At 38.3% G+C, this 19,880-nt stretch overlaps 2 protein-coding genes across 5 annotated transcripts in view; one reads left to right on the top strand and one right to left on the bottom strand.

Moving 5' to 3' along the window:
- The window catches only part of C1H3orf49 (chromosome 1 C3orf49 homolog), a 15,733-nt gene extending 14,291 nt beyond the window's left edge, over positions 1-1,442 (top strand). For all 3 annotated transcript variants that reach the window (XM_076870279.1, XM_076870371.1, XM_076870211.1), the window contains one exon: positions 188-1,442. In XM_076870279.1, the coding sequence (XP_076726394.1) occupies positions 188-382 (195 nt within the window). In that variant the 3' untranslated portion in view covers positions 383-1,442. The remainder of the gene's footprint in view (positions 1-187) is intronic.
- Positions 1,035-19,880, bottom strand: Thoc7 (THO complex subunit 7). 2 transcript variants are annotated; one of them, XM_076870464.1, is made up of 8 exons: positions 19,725-19,880; positions 7,561-7,678; positions 6,732-6,859; positions 6,339-6,425; positions 4,307-4,364; positions 2,921-2,987; positions 2,744-2,813; positions 1,035-1,724 (listed from the first exon to the last, which is right to left on the bottom strand). In XM_076870464.1, exons 1-8 carry the CDS (start codon positions 19,741-19,743, stop codon positions 1,657-1,659), a joined length of 615 nt encoding a protein of 204 aa, XP_076726579.1. In that variant the 5' UTR covers positions 19,744-19,880; the 3' UTR covers positions 1,035-1,656. The 2 variants fall into 2 exon arrangements, with proteins under 2 accessions (XP_076726579.1, XP_076726659.1); XM_076870544.2 differs by lacking the exon at positions 19,725-19,880 and adding an exon at positions 14,676-14,736.

The raw sequence follows: 19,880 nt of genomic DNA, 5'->3' as shown, positions 1-19,880 counted from the left end.
TGAAGGCATACATGTAGACTTCTTAGAAGAAAAGAGATCACCTTTACCACCAGGGGGTAAATGTTATGTTTTAAAGCTCTGTTTGCTATGTCTTGAATTAGAATAATACTTTGGGGCTTGAAAACATCAGACATCTATCTCCTTGGTTTTGACACGTGTTTCCAACATGTGGTTTCATCTGTCACAGGTGGATGACCTCAAAGAAACATTGTCGGATAAATCCATGAAACTGTTGGCCCAAAGACTTGCTGAGCTTCAACAGTGTGAGCTTCTAGGAGATGAAATACTTCAGTCTTCTAAGCAGTTCCAGAAGATATCCAAGAGAACCGTGTGGAAGTATAAACTGAAAAATATGTGTTGCCCATGTACCTGCTGCTTCTGATTTTGTTTCTAACTAGATAAGAGCTAACTAACTAGAATAAATTAAAAAAAAAAAAAAAGCTAAAACAATAAAAACAAATAAATATAAAAGAGCTAACTATGTAGGAACTTTGATTTTTTGGTACATAATCCTGAATAAATCTCTCTAGTGAATTAAAAAATAAGGGTGAATTTTAAAGAATATTCTCCAAGAATTTTTTTAAAAAGAATCACTTTTGAAAAATTGATTTTAATGTCTGAGTCCATAGGCGTAAATTTTTGCTTAATGATGCTCACTAATAATGAGAAAAAGAAACTTTTGTCAGGGTATAGCAACGCTGCAAAGAAATTTCTCCTGAAACATGCCAGATGAAATCAGAGGAAGCATTTAAAGGTATTATGACACTCTTATATGACTACTACTGAGCTAATTTTAAACTTTTCATTTTTAAATATAAAAAGTCTTATTAAAATTATAAAAACGTAACATAATGAAGGTATGATTCATGGAAAATGTCATGTCTTTGAACTAAAATAAATGGATGAGAATGGAACCTAACAAGAACTGCATGTGTAATACTTAAGAAAATTACAAACGATCCAGACTTAGTTCAATTTTTATGATTAAAAAATCCTTTATGCAAGATCATCTTAAACTATTTACTTCAAATAACTTTTCATTTTATAAATATATTTTTTTATTGAAAATGACTTCTAAAGGTCAAAACAGTAGAGAAAAAACTTAAAACATTTAACAACTACATTCTTTAAGTACTAGAGAGAGGGAGAGTGAAAGAGAAAGCAATGCCTATGGATTTACTTTTGGATCTTATAATTACCTCTGACACCAGTGATTCTTAATATCACAGTACCTCTTCCCACAGTAAACATACACCATAAACACTGTGCATGTAATTTCACAGGTTCATGGTCCTTCTGTGGCCTATTCATGGACTTCATTTTCATTTTCTAAAGTGGTAATAATTTCCAGAAATTGACTCATCATCCCATATACACCCTAGAAATGCCACCTTCTCAGTCTTCACTTATTTTATAAGGCAGTCAATGTTACCAGTTACTAATGGGCACAAACATGTAACTTAAAGATATTTTATTAAACATTTTTGGATGTTGTTTCCTACTTTTTAAGAATGAAAAATGCATTTCAATAAAAACATATATACTGAAGCCATTTTTCTTTGTATGAAGAAATATATGTCAAGAGCACAACAAATTCTAAACATACTAAGATTATGTAGCTCTTTCAATATTTTGGGGGAACAGTGATTCAATTGCCTAGGGCTTAGGATCTGCTTCCATGCTTGTTTCTTGAGCTTCTTCTACCTCTGAGAGCTTTTCATCATCTGTAATTGAAAAAGAAACACAAAACCTTAGTCAAATTTGCCAACATTTTATGCTTAATGCACATGTGAAACATTTTTATCTTTTATTAACCAATACTTTTAAAGAAAAGATGATAAAATGGCAGTCTGTGATTACAACTGTCTCACATAAATGTTTGATTTTAAAAATGCTGTTTGGTGGTTGTTATTAGTTGAATCAAAATTTAAAATTTGTATGACAGATTTCACTTAAAAAAATGAACATAGGCCTTGGGACAATCAGATCAAGTGAACAGATATTTCCAGTTGGCTATAATCAATAGCAAGTCTTCTCTTCCTTATAAATGATTTAAAATTCATTACATGTCTTTCATTTTTTTTCACTCATTATTTTGGGAATCTGAGTTTTAAAAGTATATATCTAAGGGAAAGATATATTTTCCCTCAAAGTACCTACCATTCATTAGGTATACAAAAGGTTTTTTTGTTTTTGGTTCTGGGGATTGAACTCAGGAGTGGGTTTTGAGCCATATCCCCAGCCCTACTTTGTATTTTATTTACAGACAGGGTTTCACTGAGTTGCTTAGGACCTCAGTAAGTTGCCTAGGCTGGTTTTGAGCTTGTGATCCTCCTGCCTCAGCCTCCCAAGCTGCTGGACTATATAGGTGAGTGCCACCAAACCTGGCCTGGGTGTGCAAACATTCTTATGCACAAATTACTTATCATTGCCTTCCTGGGGCCTGATTTATTACTTTACAGTAATAAACTATAGAAAACCAATAAAAACTCTGTTATCTAACATCCTTGAATTTTTCCTATTTAAACAACTAGATATATATTTAAACCAGTTACTACAAAATTAAAATGCTTCTGCATATATTTAAAAAGTAGAACAAATGAGTGTCTTCTAATGTTATCCAGATATTCTTCTATTTACAAATTGAAGGTATTCTCTCTCTCCAAGCTGTAAAAGGCACACCTCTCAATCAATCACTGAAAAATCTTCATAAACATTCATTTTTTAGATAATTTCTACTTACTTTCCAATGTTTGCTGAAGTTCATGGATAGTACTAAGAAGAACATGAAATTGCTTCCGTCTCAATTCCAGCTATATTAACAAAAAGAAAAAATTTATTGAAATTGATCTATAAACACACACAGACACACATATATACCATAAAAAAACAAAGGGGAAAAATATATATATGCAAATACCTTATCTTCAACACTTTCTTTAATATGTGAAAGATGCTCTAACTCTTTTCCCAGAGCCTCTAATTCTCTGAAAAAAGTAAAACAGTGCTATTTTTTTTGCTGTTTTGGGAAATAGAACTTACAATTCTAATTAAACATTTAAAGTATTAAATAGTATTTTTAAAATGTAAAAAAAATTAAAATACTCCATTATGTGAGACTTGTAAAGTTTAGAACTTCTTAACTACTAAATGTGCACTATTTTCATTAAAGCTATACTTTTATTTTTCATTTTTTAATTTTATTTATTTAAAAAAAATCTTTTTTAGTTGTAGTTGGACACAATGCCTTTATTTTTCTTATTTATTTTATGTGGCGCTGAGGATCGAACCCAGCGCCTTGCACATGCTAGACGAGCACTTTACTGCTGAGCCACAACCCCAGCCCAAAAAAGGTATATTTTTATATAAAGTTTTTAAGTACAGAAAAACTCAGATAATAGAATAACCGAACTCAAGAAATGGTGCATTTTTATCATACTAACTTCAATATTTTCCTTCAGTTAAAAAAAACAAAATCAAAAACAAAACCTGCTGCTGATTAACTTGAAATACCCTTTGAACTTCACCTCCCTCCCCACCCCTTCTCTAGTCCCCTACCTCAGGCCTTCTTTTGTCCTTTATTTTCCATTCACACAGTCATTGCATCATTCCAATCCCTTTTTAATGCATGTATCTGTGTTTCTCATAATGTATAGTATTAATAAATAATACTTGGTAGGTGTTTTCTAACTTTTACAAATGGTTATTTTCTATATGTATGTAGAAAATTAGAAATAATTTAAAACTCATTATGTGTCTGTCATTTTCCTCACTGATTTTTTTGGGGGGATCTGTGTTGTAAAAGTATATGTCTAGCTAGGCCTGGTGGTGTACCCGTAACCCCAGAGACTCAGGAGGCTGAAGCCAGAGAATCACAAGTTCAAAGTCAGTCTCAGTAACTTAGTGAGACCCTGTCTCAAAATTAAAAATAAAAAGTGCTGGGGATGTAGCTCAGTGGTAGAGTGCCCCTGAGTTCAATCCCTAGTACTAAGAGAAAAAAAAAAAGTATATATCTAGTTTATTAAGTTTATGCTGTTTAGTATTTTATTACATGAATAGAATATATTCTATTTATCCATTTTCCCATTGAGACACATCACATGCATTTTAGACCTATAGATAGAAAGATTGGAAAAAGAAAAGGATCTAATCAAACAGTGTTAGGATATATAATGTTGAAAATCTTGATTTCTCCTTTTGACACATTATTTATTTTATAAAAATGGAATGTATAGATGAGTATACTTGAATGTTTATGTAGGTTTATGTAGGTTAGTTCCTTTGCAAGGAAAAGCTCTAAACTTACTTTAATGTCTCATGCCTATCTGGATGATGCTGGATCACTTTTGCCAAAGCATCATATTCTGAAAGACATAAAAATATATACCAAGTTTTCTTTTAAAAACCTTAAATATCAAAAGAAAACGCACAGTATCACACATGTCTCCTACTCATTTTCCTGGTACATAAAGAAATGAAAACAACGATGGATGGGAGTATTGCCATGCCACTTGATTGAACCACAACAATAACCATCTGTGACATCAAAAGTGTTAATAAATACAAGGATTTTGGCTCCAGATTCTGTTTTTCCACTAACATGTCCTGTACAGAATATAAGAAGTCAGCATAAGCATCATCATTATGCATAAGTCATTATCGATCAAGTGGACTGAATCTGAAAAGGATCTTACTCTTTGTCCAGAGTGTGTGATGGTGGTGATAGGGGGTAGAATCAGTGAGAAAAACATATCTTCCTGTTAATTTGTTAATTTCCTCACCATTCTAAAGGTAAAAACTTCAGAAACTTTAAAATACTTCAAAGTTAAGATGATTGTTGCTGCTTCACTGAGACCTCTAAGATTAAGTTTTATTGCTTATATTAACATTTCTATGAAATGGTAAATAGTGAGGTTCACTTAAAAGTCTCCTATTCAATCAAAATCCTTTGCAATATATTTTTAAATAATGACATTGATATTAATTATTATGTTATTATATTTTGCTGTAAATTGGCCACTGAAACTTCAGCATACATACTTTGAACTGAATACAAAAGCCACCTTTTATAAAGGGGAAATAAGCCAGGCTTAGTGGTGCGTGCATCTAATTCTAGCAGCTATGGAGGCTGAGCCAGGAGAATTGCAAGGTTTTTTTTTAGTTGTAGGTGGACACAATACCTTTACTTTATTTATTTATTTTTTTGTGGTGCCAAGGATCAAGCCCAGTGCCCCACACGTTTGAGGCAAGTGCTCTATCACTGAGGACTACAAGTTTGAGGCCAGAAGAAGAAAAAAAAAGAAATGGGGATGTAGCTCAGTAGTAAAGCACCCTGCATTCAATCCCCAGAACTAAAAGAAAAGAAAAAAAAAAAGAGGTCAGGATAAAACTTTATCTTAATTAGCTCTCTAAAACGTGAAGTTTATTGTTTTGAAACTCAGTATATTACTAAGCATGATTTTTTTAAATTAAAAAAACCTCCATTACAATATAATAGATATTCAGTATAACACAAAACAAAAACAAAGAAAACCTAGATAATAAAACCCACAACCCCAAAAAAACTGTTTACATTTTCTATTTTCTTCCAGTTTTTAATATATATTATCATAATTATGATTGTACTTTTTTTGGGGGGCGGTACCAGGGATCGAACTCAGGGGCACTCGGCCACTGAGTTCAATCCCTGGTACCCCCCCAAAAAATTATTTGAAAGTTTATGAACTAGATAAGGGTATACTCTAGTTAAAAAGAAAGATTAGAATAAAACTAAACTTTAACTTTTTCTTGTTATATAGTTAGGCAGCCTGAATATATCTGCTTCCTTTATACTTAATGAAAACCAACTGTGTTTAAATTCTCCTCTCTCTCTCATTAAACAAATCGACCCTATAACTAGTGTACTTATTTAAATCACTTTTGCTGATTAAACAAAATATTCAGGCAAATTGTCTGAAGACAGAAAAAAAGTAGTACTAAGAAATACCTGGATAATCAATACATCTCAGCAAAAACTTTTTTTCAGCAGATCATTCCTTTTTTTCTATTTTCTATTTATGGTTTTAAGAATTAAATGTTTCTCCTAATTCTTTTTTTTTAAATTCATTTTTTAGTTTTAGGTGGACACAATATCTTTATTTTATTTCAATGTGGTGCTGAGGATCAAACCCAGTGCCTCACGCAAGCACTCTACCACTGAGCCACAGCCCCAGTCCCATCCTGATTCTCTTGGTCAATTAAATCCATTCTAGCTGCTGATTTTACCTCACATTAAAAACTGCATGAAAATACCAGTCAGTAGTAAAGTATTTGCACATGAAATCCCTCAAAACCCTTACCTTGGCGATTTTTTCGTATTCGTTTTGCTTGAAGAATCTGCTTTTTGCACTCAGCAATTTTTTCATGAGCTCCAGCAATACTACATTCTATATAAAAGGGTATTTTTTAAAAGATAGTTAATAACAACACATATAATCTCCATCCATTTTCAATTTTAAAACATGTTTTTAAATTGAAGTCCTATTGCTAACTAAATAGATGCTGGTATTAAAAAAGTAGCTGTAACCCCAATCATCATACCACACTATAAACTTTTGCAGATACCACTTACTGTATGCATTCTATTAATATTGTAAGTAACTTTTATCACTAACCCAAGAATATTGTTAGTAGGTATTTTTCTTTTAGATCATAAAGAATAAAAATATATACACAAACATTATTATTTTTACCTATTTCTTTGTAAATTTTTTCATAATTTTCCATTTCTCTGAGATTCATGTCATACACCAGCAAAGTTTTGCCCATTGAAAATTCACATTGAGATAGTGTACTCAGCATACGTTGGTACTGGCTATATCTGATGGAAAAAAGAGGAAAAAGATGTTTGTGGATTGCTAAAATTAAACTACTTTAATGCAGGCAAAGCTTTGCTAATTAAGTTATATCACATTCTGAGACAAATGTTTTCTTTAAAAAAAATCTAGAATATCCATCCCTTATGTTTTCTTTTTCCTTTATAACCAGCTATGGTTACAAACGTAAGACGGGCCTATTGCCTATTGTTTTTATCGGTATAGGCTTAATTCAAGCAAATCTGTCTGAATTGTTTAAATCATTTTTAAAAATTATTTTGATTAAGAAGTCTGCTTATTTTCACAATTCTATTCTCATAGTTTTCCCGTTCTATATGTATATTACACTTATTCTGTGGAAAGTGAATCCAAATGAGGAAGAATTTTGTTAAAAACCTAGATATCTTGCAGGAACTTTATTAACAAAGGAAAGAAGTTTCATTTAGATTATCTTGTCCTGTTAAATACCTATCTGCTAAAAGTGACCATGTTAACAAGCCTGAATTTAGTCTTCATTTCTTCTTCTACCTGCTTTCTACATGTTTGTTTTATAAGGCCTCCGAAGAGAAGTAAGAAAAAAAAAAATCTTTTAATGAGACAAGAAGTGACTTAAGTGGACAATTTGGTGAGTGAAAACTTAAAACACTAACAGGACCTTATTAAAATGACATTAGTACACTGGCATAGAGACAAGTGAAATGAATACCCTTCCTCCTGGGATCCAGAGTTGCACCACTTAATGAAACTTTTCACTAGCAAATTAATTCTTCGATCATCTCCAGCACCATCTCCATCAATGAGGAGACGCTTCCGTATCACTTCGTCTGGAAGAGAGAAGGGCAAAGTGAATTAAAATGACCATTTGGCTCTTGTGACTTTTCAGGACAAATAACCAATATCACTATTCAGATGCTCATTGAAAAGATAATTATTGAAATGTCAATGTGCTTGGGGCTGGGATTGTAGCTCAGTGGTAGAGTGAGGTACTGGGTTTGATCCTCAGCACCACATACAAATAAGTAAATAAAATAAATGTCTATAGACAACTAAAAAATATTTAAAAAATTGAAATGTCCATATGCTTAATGATACTGAATTGTATACTTTAAAATAGCTATCTTATATCCCACTCTTCAGTATACATCCAAAGGACTAAAAATCAGCATACTACAGTGATGAAGCCACATCCATGTTTATAGCAGCTCAATTCACAATAGCTAAGTATGGAATCAATCTAGGTGCCCTTCAACAGATGAATGGATAAAGAGAATGTGGTGCATACACACAATGGAATATTACTCAGCCACGAAGAAGAATGAAACTATGGTATTTGCCAGTAAATGGATGAATCTGGAGATTATTGTGCTAAGTGAAATAAGCCAATCATAAAAACCAAAGGCAGAATGTTATCTCTGATATGCAGTTGCTGACTCATGACAAGGGGAGGGAAGAATAGAAGTTCACTGGGTTAGACAAAGGGGAATGAAGGGAAGGGAGAAGAGATGGGAATGGGAAAGACAGCAGAATGAATGGGGCAGAACTTTTCCTGTGCTCATATATGAATACACAACCAGTGAAACCCCACACCATGGACAACCACAAGAATGGGATCCTAATCAGAATAATCTCTACTCCATGTATGTATGATATGTTAAGATACACTCTATTGTTATGTGCATCTAAAAGGAATAAAAAATGGTTAAGTGAAGTGGATAAATTGTATGATGTATCTTACAAATACGTATATATGTGTAAGTTTTTTTTTTAAAAAACAAAGTGATTTTCTATTGTGTGTCAAGGTATCACAGGCAAAGAAGAAAAATCTTCAGGTAGAATAAAAATAAATAAATAAGCAACCAAGAAAATAAATTCTTGGATAACTTTTTTTTGAAAAAAAAAAAAAAAGAAGAAGAAGAACCTGTCTGGCTGGGCGGCATGGTACACAACTGTAATCCCAGCGGCTCAGAAGGCTGAGACAGGAGGAGCACAGGTTCAAAGCCAGCCTCAGCAACTTAGAGAGGCCCTAAGCAACTCAGTGAGACCCTGTTTTAAAATAAAAAGGTCTGGGGATGTGGCTCAGAGGTCAAGTGCCTCTGGGTTCAATTCCTGATGGGAAGGGGGGCTCCTTGTCCTGAAAGGCAGTGGTGAGAAGAGTTAGAGGAAAGAATATTTAAAAAGACAGAGTGGCGGACTAGGACAAGAAAAGTCGGTCAGGGGAAGGGAGTGAACTGATAAAATACAAGTAGAATACAGTTATCTTAAGTTTCCCCAAGAGAATTTCTTTTCTTTTTCTTTCTTTTTAACAAAACTGTCTCATTTTGCCCTGAGGAAAAGAGAAAAACAGAAAAGCAGTACGGACCGCAGTGACTATAACAAGTGGGGTCCCAACCTGCCTGCCTGGCAGGCCTGAGCTCGTGTTTGGACCAGGATCATAACAAAAAAGGCCAGGGGAATCCACAATACAATGCCACTTCCCATCAGCCTGGCAAAGACAAAAACCTGACCTTTCAAAAGGTTGGCAAAGGCACTGGGAAACTGCACTCACATATACCAGAGGGTGCACACTGTCAAACTCTCCAAGGCCACGGGATGAAGACTGCACGCACCTTTCTGACTCCACAGTTTAATTCTAGGAATTGAGGCTTTAAAAATATGTGCACCTACACACACAAAGGAAGGTATAAAGGGTTGTTTGTAGAAGTGCTGTCTGTAGTTGAAATATTGCAAACCTATATATTCACCAGGAAGAGACTGGTTTAATTATAAAATGTTCATATAATAGTATGCAGCCAAAAAAATAAGATTGGAGTCTATACTGATGCCAAGAAATCTTATTTTTGTTAAGTAAAACGAAAACGTGTGGAGAAGCACAACGTGTTGTGCTATGTGTAGAATGGAGGAGCCTGAGACCGGGTATGTGTGCGTGTGTGTATGTACATCACACAGGCATGAGTGTAGTCAGAAAATACCTTTGAAAGGATTCATAAAATTAGTAATAGCCAGCCAGGTGCAGTGGCATATGCCTGTAATCCCAGCAGCTTGGGAGGCTGAGGCTGCAGGATCCTGAGTTCAAATCACCCTCAGCAACTTAGTGAGGCCCTAAGCAATCTAGGAGAGGCTGTCTCAAAATAAAACATAAAAAGTGGGATGTGGCCTGGGGGTAAAGTGCCCCTGGGTTCAGTACCTGATACCAAAAACAAAACAAAACAAAACAACCTTGGTAATAGTGGTTGTTTCAGATGAGAGGGACTACATCTAAGAGATGAGAAAAAATGTAATTTCTTACATGCCATTGTACAAGAATTATGTTTGCTTATTTTGGGAGGTTTTGGTTTCCTTTTTAACCAAATGCATTTTTAAAAAATGAATTTTTAAAATGTAAATAATTCCTGGAGAGGCTGCATGATGAATCAACAGCAAAATCTTTAAACAATAGTTCCTGTGTGTAGGCAGGAGGATTTCTGAGCACAGGTGCAGCGGAGATAAAACTTGGGAAGGCAGAGGACTCCAGTTTTAAAATATATTGTGGTAGCATGAGATAGACATTTTTAGAATTGGGTTTGGTTGTCAGGCATGGCTTTGAAAGACTGCTCAAGCTATAGATTTGTCAGAGGTTTTATATTTTAAAAACATGAACTAATGCTTTTGGTTTTTAAACACATACAATGTTATCTAAAGAAACAGAAAAATAAAAGTCCTCAAAGAGATTAAAATGCAAAATGATTTTTTAAAAACCATCAATGTTTCAATTTTTTAAATGAAACAAAACAAAAAGGAGCCAGGTGTGGTGGCGCATTCCTGTAATCCCAGAGGCTCTGGAGGCTGAGACAGGAGGATTAAGAGTTCAAAGACAGCATGGCTGAGGCCATAAGCAACTCAGTGAGAACCTGTCTCTAAATAAAATATTAAAAAGGGCTGGGGATGTGGCTTTGGTGGTTAAGAACCCCTGGGTTCAATCCCCAGTACCAAAACAACAAAAAAACATAAATAAAATAAATAAATAAAAGGAAATATCTACAGGTGAGCTAGTCTGGCAGAATTGGCAGAATCTATTACCAATTCTATAGAAATTTCAAAGAACATATGGCCTTTGACTCAACAACCCCAGATGTACTTAAGCAATTATTCCAGTAATTTCTCTTAGTTATTTTTGCTCTTTTCAATCCCTGTTGTCCCTTCCTCCCCACTAAACCGACCTTCTACCCAGATGCCTAGGCCTTATGCTTAATATTGAGGACAGTGGATTTTGAATGTAAATACATTCGGGGAACAGGAAGAAAGCATATGAGGAAGGGGAATCTATCATAAGACCTGATTTTTTCAAATTTGATAACCATCTAAAAATGTTGAAACACATTTTGTGATCCTTCTAGCTATTTTAAGACCTGTGCAGTTTTCTATATATAATGTAATACACCAATTAGAAAAGTCTTCCTGAAAGACATGTAGAACACGGTTCAGGCCAAACCAGCCAAGTCTCCAGGTTCCTCTCATCCTCCCTACTTGGGAGAAAGGTTATTGAGGGCCAGCACTATGTCCTATTCCTTCTGTTTCCTCCTAAGCCTCTCACACCATGTCTTATACATTCAAATGTTCAATAAATATTCTTAAATTAGATTTGTGCTTCCTGCACAGGACCATCTGCTTTCTAAAGAGCTTTGTTTCAACCAGCCACTATCGAGGGCTAGCAAGCAACCACCTTATTTTCGTTTCCACAGTGGTGATTACTTGTACAAAAGACATGAATATCTGACCAATCAGATGTATCCACAGGTACCTCAGCAAATTCTGAGGATATGAAATAAAGACCTGAGCCCTTTTACTCTCACTGGAGAAACAGCACACATAGGAATACACACACAGGGAGGCAGGGATTGTTAAATGAGTGCCACAGGCCGTTGGCAGAAATCAGGAGTACAGCTCCCTTTGGTTTGGGGAAAATCAAGAGGTTGAGTCTAAGTGGCTTTTTTTGTTTGGTACCCAGGATTGAAGTAAGGAGTGCTTCCCAGCCCTTTTAAGTTCTTATTTTGAGACAGGGTCTTACTAAATTGCTGAGGCTGGCTTTGAGCTTGAGAGCCTCCTGCCCCACCCTCTGGAGCCCTGTGCGCCATTATGCCCAGCTGAGTTGCTCTTTTGAACTTAAAAATCATCAGTCAAAAAAACTGAAAGGCAACCAATTCTATCAAAATTTCAAAGAACACAGAGCCTTTGACTCAACAACCCAGTGTACTTAAGCAATATGACACTGGATTATGCACTGAAACATTATAATAACATATACTAATAGCAAACTAAATATACATAAATAGGGGAAAATTAAACAAATTTTAGCATAGGAAGAAGAGGGAGTACTCTGAAGCTATAAGGAAAAAAGAATAAGTACTCCATGTATTGATCTAGAGATCATTTAAGATACCTTGTTATAAAAGGTGGAGAACAGTATTACGGTATTCTTTTTCAAACAAAAATCAGGGGAGATGAGAATATATATTTTTATGAGCTTACATTTGTTTGGATACCCTGGAATGACAGACAAGAAACTAATTACAGGGGTTACCAAGAGAGCGGGTAGTGTAAGTGGGGTAGACAGTCTGGAAATGAGAAAATATCCTTTTGTTTGGTTTATAAATCAGAAGAGTATTCAAAATGTTAGTTTTCTTTTTCTTGGAACTGGGAATTGAACTCAGGGGCACTCAACCATTGAGCTATATCCCCAGATTTTTTATATAGAGACATATATCTCACTGAGTTGCTGAGGCTGGCTTTGAACTCTCTATCCTCCTACCTCAGCCTCCCGAGCAACTGGGATCACAGGTGTGCGCCACTCTACTTAGCTAGTTGTTATCAAAAGAAAGTTCAAGTCCTTTTCCTTCACCCTGGGTAAGGAGAAAGCTGTGAGCTCCAGTGTGGGAGCCAGAGACAGGTTCTGGGGCCTGAGTGCACTAGAACACCAGGAAGACTGGACAGATGACAGAAGTCAAACAGTGGGACCTGGCATCATACAGGCAGTGGGGTGGGACTTTGAGAGTGCATATTAATAAATGTCCTATTACTAAATCCAGGCTTTGCTGGTAGGTAACTGGGAGTTGCTAAAGATTCATGGGCAGAAGTTTCTAGAAGGATCAAGCTGAGAGCAGTGTACAAAATAGACTAAAACCAGGAAAAGCCCAGAAGCAGGAAGGCTGGGGCTGCCAAAGTGCTTGCTGTTAGGAGTTAACATGACCTAAATTAAAGATTAGAATCACAGGTCCTGGGAGGCAGGTTAGGATGAGCAGAGGCTTGGTTAGGAAGAGGCAGGGGCCAATGCCAACGCTGGGGGAGACTTGAGAGGGAAGTGGAAGATGAGTTGTGGCAGGGAGGGGATTCCCTGTCTAGGCACTCACAGGCCTCCTCACCGTCGGCCTGATCCCCCTTCAATCTGAGCACACCTCCTCATAGACAATCTCCTGGGTTACAATACAAATCAAAAACTGGAGCCAATGTTTAATTATTCACCTAATGTCTACTTTGTGTGTATGCACACAGATCAACATTTAACCTCATCTGTAAAATGGGAATAAAACTATCTTCTTTGTAGGGTTGCAGACTTCATGGTATGGAAAGACACAGACCCAGCTCATGGTAGAAAAAAGCAAAAAAATATATTATCCTTATCTTTATGTTGAATTTAATCCTCAACTTGTTTCATCCTAAAGATGTTCAAAAGTACATGTCAAAGGTATATCTAGACATATCTATATACCTATGTAGATACATTTCATGCATTTATGCATACACAATTTTCTCCAATTATGATTCCTCACAAATTTGCTTCTGCCTCTAACTTATTCCAAGGTTATGCATTTCTCGCTTAAACTTTAAGATAGCTGCTACCTAGAAAACTCTCTGCAGACAAAAATTACTGAAATAACACATATAAAGCGCAGAACACAACTCCAACAGAAACAAAAACAAATAAAATGGTGTGGCCCCAATTTGAGAGCAGCTTCTATTATCTCTAAATTTAGAGTTTTTAATTTTAGAGAAAATTTTTTAAATGCTTATACAAATGGTATAAGCATTATGATTTTTAATGACACCCTTGTTATTGTTAATGATGCTTTAACAATTAGGTCCATGCTGAACACATCTAAAGCTATACACACTGAGTTCATAAATTATCATACATGAAGCCTTCCATAAGCAATCTGATTGCTTACGTTAGTAATTCTGGTGGGCTGTGGCCCATCCTGTAAAAACAATAAAGATGGCTTGGAAATTATTTTATTGATATTAAATTAAGATGAGGTAAGGCCATGCAAAAACAATGTTTGTTCAGATTCCTGTTAGATTCATCATTAGATCAGCACTACTCATGAGTTATTAACATGAATTATATGTGGCTTGTTTGTTAAAGATTCCTTATGGCAAAGTAACTCTGGGCCCCTTTCAAAAAGTTAAAAAAGTTTAAACTTTCAAAAAGTTTAAAAATCATTAAAGTAATTTTTAAGGCCAATAATGTCAAAAAGACACATAAAACATGGGCAGAAAGAAAAATAAATAAAATGGTTTGATTCTTCCACGTAAATACTCGTCTCTCCTGAGATCCTTAGGATCAATCTAAATAAGTTGCTGATGTCAAAGTAAATTTCTCAAGCCAAAAATGTCTAAAATTTTTTTTTTAAAAAAGCAAAAAAACAGTGTGGGGATCTTCTGTTTTTCTGTCTCAATGCTTAGAATATGGTGCATCTCAAGGATGGAGTGCCAAACTTGCTTATCTATTTGGGCTAAAGAAATATGAAACAGGGGCTGGGGATGTGGCTCAAGTGGTAGCGCACTCGCCTGGCATGCATGTGGCCCGGGTTCGATCCTCAGCACCACGTACAAACAAAGATGTTGTGTCCGCCGATAACTAAAAAATAAAAATATTAAAATTCTCTCTCTCTCTCTCTCTCTCTCTTTAAAAAAAAAAAGAAATATGAAACAGTTGAAGTACATTAGTTATCCTTTTGCTGGAACAGTGGATTATGGAATAAGCTGGACAAATCTACTGGCACTGGTGGAAAAAGAAAGGGAATCCATTTTTGTCCCACCAACAGCAGCAGCAAATACTTAAGCGCTGTTCACACTCTTCTTGGTGAACATACATCCCGTGTGTCTCCTTTCACTCTGAAAAGTGTCCTGGCTTGGCTACTAAATGGTCACTCAACTTCAAAGTGCTTTTACATGTGGTATCACACTTCATCCTTGAAACACCCTGTAAAGTGTGCTATTATCTTTCTTTTATAGGTGACTGGTGTCACCTCTGTATTCATAACAAAATATACAGAATTACATTATTATACGGTTATAGTGCAATTCCGTTATTCTGTCATATTGTTTATAGGCATATTAAAATCATTATTTCAAATTTTAACAAGCATATATCCATGCATTACACCTTTCTGATTAAAAAAAAAAAATCTGTTGTCAAAACCAACAAGCTCTATTAAATGGAACGTAGAGATGACCCCACTCCCCTTCTCGTCTTCCATCTGTTGCTATGGCATATCAATGATCTACCTAATGTTCTCTGTACTGCAAAAAGTGCTTTTAAAATGATTTTTAACAGGGTACTAACACTGTTTAACACTCTTTAAATTAGCACCTCCAAGATACAAACTGTTAACATATTTTAAATTAACAGTGACAACATCCAAACTATTTTTCAGTTAGCCAAATGATATGGTGACATCAGGGGAGAGAGAATAAAGGAATTTGATAGTAACTTTCCAGGACTTCCACTCTTTCATCTATAAAATGACAATGCTCCTAGTGGCTCAGGAGACTGAGGAAGCAGGGATTTTGAGTTCAAAGCCAGCCTCAGCAACTTAGAGAGGCCCTAAGCAACTCAGTGAGATCCCTTCTCTAAAAAAAATATAAAAAGAACTGGAGATGTGGTTCAGTGGTTAAGCCACTGAGTAACCATGGATTCAATTCCCAATATTCTCCCCCACCCCAAATAAAATGACAATGCTGGTGATAACATCTATAGTCCAATATCCACAGATGGCAACATAGTGCTCCTCTCTACTTCCTTCAGAGGCAGTGTTCTTCCTCAAATTAGGTGCAGAAATAAAGGGTTTCTGTATATGCATACACAGATGTAAGGACTGCATGAGGACAAAGCTAACCAGGTACCCCAGTTTTAAAAGGATACTGTTTTTTTTTTTTTTTTTTTTTTTGTTGCTGTTGTTTTGGTACTAAGGATTGAATCCAGGGCTCTTTAGCACTGAGCTACATCTCCAGATCTTTTTATTTTTTATTTTGAGATAGTGTTTCACTAAGTTGCTCAGGGCCTAAGTTGCTGAGGCTTCAAACTTGCATTCCTCCTGGCTCAGCCCCTGCCGTACCCTGCTCACACTGGCTCTCATCTAAGCACCAGGGACAAATACTGGTCCTCCTCTAAGAGGTTTTCAGAATATCAAAAACTTCCACTGCTCACTGTCCTCTCCACTGACGTCACCAACCCAAGCCCATGTCTTTCACATCAAATACTTCACATTGGGCTCCCAGCTTCCATTCTGGGCTTTCTAGAATGCACTCACTACCCAGCAACTGAGAATGATCTAAAAGATGAAGCGATCATTGACTCTCTACTTAAAATCCTCCAATCATTGCCAGGTGCCCAGAGGACAATCCCATTCCTTCCATAGCCTGCACAGTTATCAGGAGCTCCACTTGGCTTCCCTCCCTTTACATCCCTCTCCCTGGGTACACCCCAATTGGCCTTCCCCATCTTCACCTAAGAGGTACAGTCTGTCGTCACCTCAGGCCTTTGCCACTACCTGAAATACTTTCTTGGGTGCTTCACGTGGTTGATCTTTTCAGATCTCACTTTAAATGTCAGCTTTCAGAGACATCATACCTGATCAACGTTATCCTAACTGTTGGCAGCTCCACCCCCATTACTTTATCATCATTCCATCAAATTTATTCTCAAAACTTAATTATGCTTCTCCTCAGAAATTATCTTATTTACTTATTTGATGGCATGCTATTACCTCTCTCCCTCAAGCAGAAGTTGAGGCCCTCCCTCCTCTGTTGTGTTTAGAAGGTCTGAAACACTTATTTGTTGACTAATCACAAACATTACTCATTTCAGTTCATTTTTCTCCCCAAGAGCAGAAAAGTCAGGGAAGGGAAATACGAGCAGATTCAAAGATGGAGAGGGCACAGATCTCATCTTAGGAGAGTAGAACAGAGGTTAGTAAAAACTCATATTTATTATTTACCGAACATTACTATGTACTGGATTCAGTGCAAAGGCTTTTATTGCATTTCACCTTCAAAACAACCCTCCGAGGTGGATTTCACCATCTTGATTTACAGAGAAAAAAGCTGAGGTTCAAAGAAGCTAAGTAACCTGCCTGAGGTCAGACACTTTATATTAGTGACAGAGTGGGGATTTTCATGGTCTCAAAGGATGTAGGGGCACTTGACTGCAGTACATTTACCAGAACTCATCTCCTTTCCATCTCCCATTTACAAAATACCTCTCCTTTGGAGTGCTATTTCTCAATAAATATAGAAGTAGCCCTAGTAGGCCCAGAGTCACTCCAGTCACAACATGGGATCATCCTGACTCTCCTACACTCACTCAGGCACTGAAGCCCTGGCACCCTACCTTATACCTCCCAACCTGTCCACTTCTCCGCATTCCCTCTTAGTCAGTTCCATCCTGGTCCAAGGCCCCATTACCTCTCACTTGGACCATCGTAAGAGTGAAGAGCAGGAACTCTGGAACCAGTCTGCCTGGTTTGTGGTCCAGGCTTTCTAACCTACTACCTGTGAAACTTCAGACAAGCTACTTAATCTCTTTGGGTTCCAGTTCCATCTGTAAAGGGGGGCAATAATTAGAACAGTGCCTGATACATAGTGTAAGTATAATATACATGTTAGTAAGGGACAGGGAATTTACTTAGCACCTCAACTTTTCCTCAACATGCTTCACACAGTACAGTGATGTGTATGTGTGTGTGTGTGTGTGTGTGTGTGTGTGTGTAAATGCAATTCTGGGGCTGGGATGTAGGTCGGTGATAGAGTGCTTGCCTAACACACACAAGACCCTGGGTTTGATCTCTAGCCCACAGCCCAAAGTAAATCAACATAAGAAAAGCAAATCTGATTACATGACCCACATCAAAAATGTTTAATGGCTTCCCATTACAGTTAAAAATCTTTGGCTCAACTTTCTAAATTGTAGCCAATACTTCTCATTTTTTACTCCTTCCAATATTTTGGGCTCTTGCACAAGTGGTTTCCCAACTGGAAACCGAGTCCAACTATACCTATTTATCCTTAGGAAAAAAAAAGGGATTAGAGTAATTACTTCACAGAGGTTTCCTACTCATTCGGTGTACAACCTATTCCAAAAGTTCCCAGGTTTGCTCTTCCCACGTGGTAACATGGGTAACCCTTACAACTCATTACTTAATGTGTCCTTCTCACCAGTCTGTAACCTCTGAGGAAAAGATCTTGCTTGTTGGTTCTAGGCTGTAAACCCCAGCAAGGCCTAGCTAGCCCAGGCATTATAAATATCTACTGAATAAACAAAACTGGAAGCCAGCTGGGGTAGTGCAGACTTATAATTCCAGCAGCTCAGGAGGCTGTGGCAGGAGGACTGCGTGTTCAAAGCCAGCCTCAGCAACTTAGCAAGGCCCTAAGTCTCAGTGAGATTCTTGTCTCTAAATAAAATATTTAAAAAGGCTGGGGATGTGGCTCAGTAAGTGGTCAAGCATCCCTGGTTTAATTCCTGGTACCAAAAACAAAAAAACGAGAGAGAGAGAAAGAGAGAGAGAGAGAGAGAGAGAGAGAGAGACAGACAGACAGACAGACAGAAACCGGAATGAAGCAGAGTTATATTCCCCATGAAAGTCCCTGGCCTTTAACTGCCCCCCCCCACTACTTCTTATGGGTCCCCACATTTGGCCTATCCCTGTTCATTGCCTAGCTCCTTAATGTTGGGACCCTCTCCGCCCAGGGTCCAGAAGCAGCCTCTTCACAAATAGCATCAAGACCAACAGCCTTTCCCTTCCCAGGTGCCCCAGAACCTCCCTTCCTAACAGGAAGCCTTCCAGATTCTTCCTCCAGTTGCCCATCATGCCTGTTCACCATTCCCCAAAATGTCCCCTTACTGATCAGTCCCTAGACCGTCCACCTTACAAATGCTCACAAAACCAGCCCTCCCCAATCCATTCCAGCTGACAAACCCACCCGCCCCAACACACACATTCTCTCTCACACACATACACATACACACTGTCCCCATGGCCCTGGTGGCCTCATCCTATAAGGGTGGCACACCAGTGAATCTCCCAGGTGACTTCCGATTGCCCTCCAGCCGCTCCACTCATTCACAGCCATTCCTCTCGGACCCAGGCTGCAGCCCCCTGTCCCCACCCACATCCCAAGGCCTCCTGGCGATCCAGCCTATTGTCTGAGGGACCCCTCCAGGTGTAAGCAGCCACCCCCAGGCCCCAGGCCCCGGAACTCCTGCCCATCCCCTGTAAGAAGCCACCCCACAGGCCCAGCGGCACCCCGGACCCCCGGCCTCCACGCTCCCTAGCCCGCGCCGCTCCCGGGACCTCCCTCCACGGCCCCCGGATCCACGCGCCCGCGCTCGGCTCCCAGCCCTGGGGACCCCACGTGTGCCCGCGGCCCCCGACGGCCGGCCCAGCACCCGCTCCCGGTGCCTCGCGCGGCCCCTGGGAAGGCCGGCCCGGGAGTCGGCGTGGCTCCGAGGGCGGCGGAGGCTGGGCGCGGCGGCCGGGACGGCTGGGGGACACGGCGGGGCGGCCGGCGGGACCCCAGGAGCGGCGCCAGGCCGCGCGGGCCGGCGGCGGGCCTCACCGTCAGTCACGGCTCCCATGGCGTGCGCGGCGGCGGCGGCGGCGCAGGCTGGAGCGGCGGTTGGCGGCGGCGGAGGTCAAACTCCCACAATGCAGCCGGGTAAACAGCCATGGAGGAGGAGGCGGCGGCGCCCGCGGCCGCCCGCTCCGACGCCTG

The sequence above is a fragment of the Callospermophilus lateralis genome, chromosome 1 (genome assembly GCF_048772815.1).
Source record: "Callospermophilus lateralis isolate mCalLat2 chromosome 1, mCalLat2.hap1, whole genome shotgun sequence".
NCBI classification, from domain to species: Eukaryota; Metazoa; Chordata; class Mammalia; order Rodentia; family Sciuridae; genus Callospermophilus; species Callospermophilus lateralis.
Note: the sequence above shows the minus strand (reverse complement) of the source record. Positions and strands in the feature narration are given on the sequence as shown.